The sequence below is a fragment of the Pinus tabuliformis genome, chromosome 2_2 (genome assembly GCF_031772625.1).
Source record: "Pinus tabuliformis cultivar Carrire ecotype Pingquan chromosome 2_2, CPIR1, whole genome shotgun sequence".
Classification (NCBI taxonomy): domain Eukaryota; kingdom Viridiplantae; phylum Streptophyta; class Pinopsida; order Pinales; family Pinaceae; genus Pinus; species Pinus tabuliformis.
Genome location: NC_142300.1, coordinates 389,571,425 through 389,576,091, shown reverse-complemented (window position 1 = coordinate 389,576,091; position 4,667 = coordinate 389,571,425). Strand labels below are relative to the sequence as shown.

The window sequence follows — 4,667 nt, the reverse complement described above, 5'->3', positions numbered from 1 at the left end:
CATGCGAAATCATTGAAAATTGAAAGATGTTGGTTCAAATTCACTATTGCTACTAGAGCTAGTTCCTCTATATAAAAATAAAAATATATATATATATATATATATATATATATATATTCTCTTAATAAGCATATGTCCCTATGGCCATACGCACTTAATAAGCATAAAGCATTCAAAAACATAATTAATACACACAGCTAGTAACCGGGTCGTCATTATTCCTCAATTGGGACTTGGTCGACGAGAATTTTGAATATCTGCTCCTTTAATTCCTTGTTAGATACCGATATGCCGTCTCCGTATCTGAACAGAAATTGCAGGCCTCGTGTTATATTGAAAGTGAACTTCGTGCAACACAACGGTACACTGTCCTCCTTGAGAAACTCCCCATTCAATTCCTCAAGCGAGAGACGAAGGATGTCCTTGATGTGATTTAAAGCGTTTTCCACGCTAGAATCAGGGTTTTCTTTCATGTAACACTCTATAATTGAAGCTATCTCCCCGCGTTGCTTCTCATCCTTCATTGCAATTTGTGAAAAAAATCAGTATTTTGCACAGAAGTTTGCGCATCCGAACTTGTTTAAACGGGCTTAAATAAATGTAAAATTAGATGCCAAATACCTCGAAATCTGTTAAGTCGTCGACGAGCCTGATCGTCAATTCTGAGAGCTCCTGCATCTTGGATGGAGAATGTATTTGCTCCAGAATGTTGTTCGGGAGAAGTTGACCCATCAACAGAAGGGGAAACAAATTTAGAATGCACATCCCTGAGCTAGCGCGAGCATTCTTTATGTACTCATTCAACGTGGGCACATGACCAGTCGCTATCCATTCCGCTTCTTGCAGATAAGACTCAAGATATCGCTGCCACTGATCATTGAAAAAGTAAAAGTACATTAATGGTTAAAGTCTCCCCTTTTCTCTCTAAATGAAGAATAATAAAATTAAAAATATATTAGTTCAAATGACAAATTTCATAATAAAATTAAAAATATATAATTTCAAATGACAAATTTCATGGCCTTTTCACAGTAAATTGCATTCTTAGGACAACCATGGAAGTAAGGTGATAATAATAATAGCATCCCATTAAAATAATGATATTCCAAAAACACAGATAATCCATCTATAAAATCCAGATCATCGAAAACACATACGTTATCCTTTAATATGGATGTCATATCTCGCCCTTGCTCTTTTGCGACCTCAACAGCCAATTCATTCGCTGTGCTAAAGAAAAACTGGAATGCAATTTTTATGTTGTCCGGAAGTTCATCTGTTAATGAAGAATTCCATCTGAAAATGACGCAAACAATAATATATGATTGGAATAGGCTGAGAAGCTGGGAATAAATCAAATAGCAATATGCACAAAATCGTGGAGTAGGCTGAGAAGCTGGGAATAAATCAAATAGCAATAATATATGATTGGAATTGGAATAGGTTGAGAAGCTGGGAATAAATAAAATAGCAATAATATGAATAAAATAGCTGGGAATAAATTGAAATTCACCGTCTCACTGCCTCCGACACGGTTTTTAGTTCGTCCAACATTCCGTGAGTGTCATAGAGGTCATCTAAAACGGCTGCGACGACACAAAGTTTTGCGAAGGCAACTCTGCTGTGACAAAACTCGGGCTCGAAAATGCATGTAACAGCCCAAAAGTAAAATTCCACGTGACGCTTCCGATAGAAATTGAGCTGCGCAATTTCTGAGCCTCTCCACCACCTACGCAGGACATAATAGTAGTGCAGAACGTCATTTATGATCATATCTCCAAGATTGTCAATTACCATATCTTTCTATATAATATTAGGTAATTTTATTTTAATACCACCGTATTTTTTTAGGAATGAGAAGTGATATATATATATATATAATTTACTCCACATAAAATACTGTGCTTAAAATAGTGTAAATTTTTATTAAATCTAAATATCCTTTCCAAACCTGCAAGTCCGCCACAGGAAATACAAACCAATTAAATAACAAATAGATATTTTGTGAATCTGGGTTGGTAGAAAGAAGTACATTCCAATTAAATAATTAATAGATATTTTGTGAGTTTGGGTAGGTAGAAAGAAATATATATGGGCGTGGAGTACGTTTTAAAATTACTTTTGTTTGATTAAGAGTTCGTTTTTTTAGTATGTAAAGAAATAAGTTAATAGCTCAAAACAGTGAAAACTTGTCTTTTTAAGGACTATCAATTAGTTATTTCATGTAGAGTGGTTTTTCTTGAATAACAATTTGCAAATTACAGCAAGAATTATGATAAAGTTTGACACTTTGAAAAAAAAAACATTCCTGCCTCTAACTACCTCACTACTATCAATAAATCTATAATCAATTTAATTTATTATCAAAAACATTTATTATTTAAATATTATTAAAAATTAATATTATTTTTAGTTTGATGAAAGAGCATTATAATTTATTGTTTATATTATTAATAATTTTGGATTTAAATGATAATGTTTTTGACCCATTGTAAGTTAACTATCACTAAGATAAAAATAAATAAATAAATGAAAATGGCGCAATCTCAGACGAACTGAGCATTCTCAGAATAAGTAACTATATTTTTATAGTAAACATTAAACAAAGTGATGCGTAAACATTTTAAATTTTTGATAATGTATATGGAACTGTAAAAAAAACCCAACTCTGAAAATGGCAAGTACCGGTTATGACCTTGTAATAGACTGTATCTCTTTCTGATGTATGCATTGCAGAATATTGAAGTCCAACTTGGCCAACTCTAGAACTTTTTGGTTGATATTTGACCTTTAAAAAGAAAGGCAAAGGAATTTAGTATGCAACTACAATTTTCGAAATTTGAAGATAAAGCAAATAGACAATTTTGCAAATTTGAAGATAAAGCAAATCTATATCATTAAGACGGCACGCACTTGAGCCACGAACGGTTCTGTCCATATATTTCAATAAAGCTCCTGGCCTCCCATCTGGGCACACTGCAATACCATGGAAACTCCAATGCGTACTTCACCTAAATAACAGTGATCAAGTCAAATCCTTTATAAACCATGCACACCATCCTTTTTCTAAATTTACGTAACACTTTAAAAAAACCATGGACGGCATCTCTTTTTAAGGTAACACTTTCAAAATGCGCTTACTGTTTACCTCTTCCAAAAGACTCTGATCTACCCCGGTCACTTCCCCGCCTCCAGCTACAACTCCGTTTAGATATTCTCTTGTGAATGCCTTCGCCTCTTCCATTACTTTTTCTCCAGGAAATGAAATTTCTGAAGCTCGAAGTAACGACAACATGCTTCTAACTTGTTTATCTCCAGTGAAACTGCAGAAGAACTTCCCGTTTTCATCCTTGAAATTCTCCAAGACACCTGTTCAAAGCTGAATTATATAAAAATCGATTTAAACGAAAAAACACTTTGTGGGTGAATAATATAACAATTGAATGAAACAGAAATCTTTGTGAAGTAAACATAAAACTTTGTGGGAAATTCCACCCATGGTTTTTTATGACCCACGAAGCAAACACCAATCCAACAACAATTACAAATATTTCAATTGGTACTGCTCAACTATCTTGAGGGTATATTATAGCTTAACATAAAGTCGAAAAGCAACTGCAGCTACCACCTGAAGACACGTTATATCGATGCAGTCGGAGAGCACGAAATCCTAACGCTGTAGCGTTAAGGTCTTTGCAGGAATCTTTTGATCCCACTCCGATACCTCCTTCGTTCCAACATCTGTCAACCATGGAATAATCACGAACGGCCAACAAAAACCATGTGCATATATATATATATATGAGTTAGTTATTTTTATATATATATCATGGGACGCTTTCATTGTGCAGAAACTAGTTATCAAACTTCGATTTCAATAAATTACTGCCGGATTTTCACCGGAAAAAATCGCCGGAAAGGCTTTCAAAAAGTCGCGTCAAAGACTACGGCGAAAATAAGTAGCATGTCAGAGGGCAGTAAATGAGCTAGGCTGTATATCACATATACAACCCGGCACATTTAATGCCTTATAAACAATAATTGTACGTTCTCTGCAATACGATTTAAAGCGTCCTTCAATACGTTCACCAAACACGTGTGTTTCTTCAATACGTTAAAATTTGTTTCTTCAATACGTTAAAATTTGCCCAACCGATTTGTATGGACAGGAGTCGGAAGGTGTTGAATAATATAATACTCAAATGGTTGTAGACCACCAATATATTTGGGGCTATTGACTCATTAATTGTACGTTCTCTCCAATACTATTTAAAGCGTTCTCAGCGATTATTGATTATATAGTTGGTTCACCAAACACGTCTGTCTCTTGAATACGTTAAAATTTACCCAACTGATTCGTATGGACAGGAGTCGGAAGGTGTTGAATAATTTCGTTGGCAGGATCGGTTAATAGCAGTATCATAGTTTTTTTCCAGCACGAAAAACAAGCTCTATATTTATTATGTTCATCCAAAATCATCATAAAAATTACAGCAATGAGAATATGATTTGAGAAGAGAACGAAGGCAGAAGACCTCCAAGAGAAAGGATATGTAGAGAACGAAGGCAGAAGACCTCCAAGAGAAAGGATATGTGCCTCCCAGATAGATTTGTATCATAATAGCCATGAGGAAAAAGATGTATATTGGGGATACCTTCATATAAAA

The 4,667-nt window shown here is 34.5% G+C and overlaps 1 protein-coding gene across 1 annotated transcript; it reads right to left on the bottom strand.

The window, feature by feature from the left end:
* Window positions 1–200: 200 nt before the first annotated feature.
* LOC149192903 (delta-selinene-like synthase, chloroplastic) lies at window positions 201–3,786 on the bottom strand. The gene is made up of 8 exons (XM_089406495.1): window positions 3,629–3,786; window positions 3,149–3,369; window positions 2,914–3,011; window positions 2,696–2,788; window positions 1,514–1,729; window positions 1,158–1,296; window positions 622–870; window positions 201–518 (listed from the first exon to the last, which is right to left on the bottom strand). The coding sequence occupies exons 1-8, from the start codon at window positions 3,750–3,752 to the stop codon at window positions 216–218; spliced, it is 1,443 nt and encodes a 480-aa protein (XP_089262621.1). The 5' UTR covers window positions 3,753–3,786; the 3' UTR covers window positions 201–215.
* Window positions 3,787–4,667: the final 881 nt, after the last annotated feature.

Coding starts and splice junctions, on each gene's coding strand:
- LOC149192903 (XM_089406495.1), bottom strand. CDS start 3,752: ATGGTTGACAGATGTTGGAACGAAGGAGGTATCGGAGTGGGATCAAAA. Junction 3,012..3,148: donor ATCAGAGTCTTTTGGAAGAG/GTAAACAGTAAG, acceptor ACTGTTATTTAG/GTGAAGTACGCATTGGAGTT. Junction 1,730..2,695: donor GAGATACAGTCTATTACAAG/GTCATAACCGGT, acceptor TGTCCTGCGTAG/GTGGTGGAGAGGCTCAGAAA.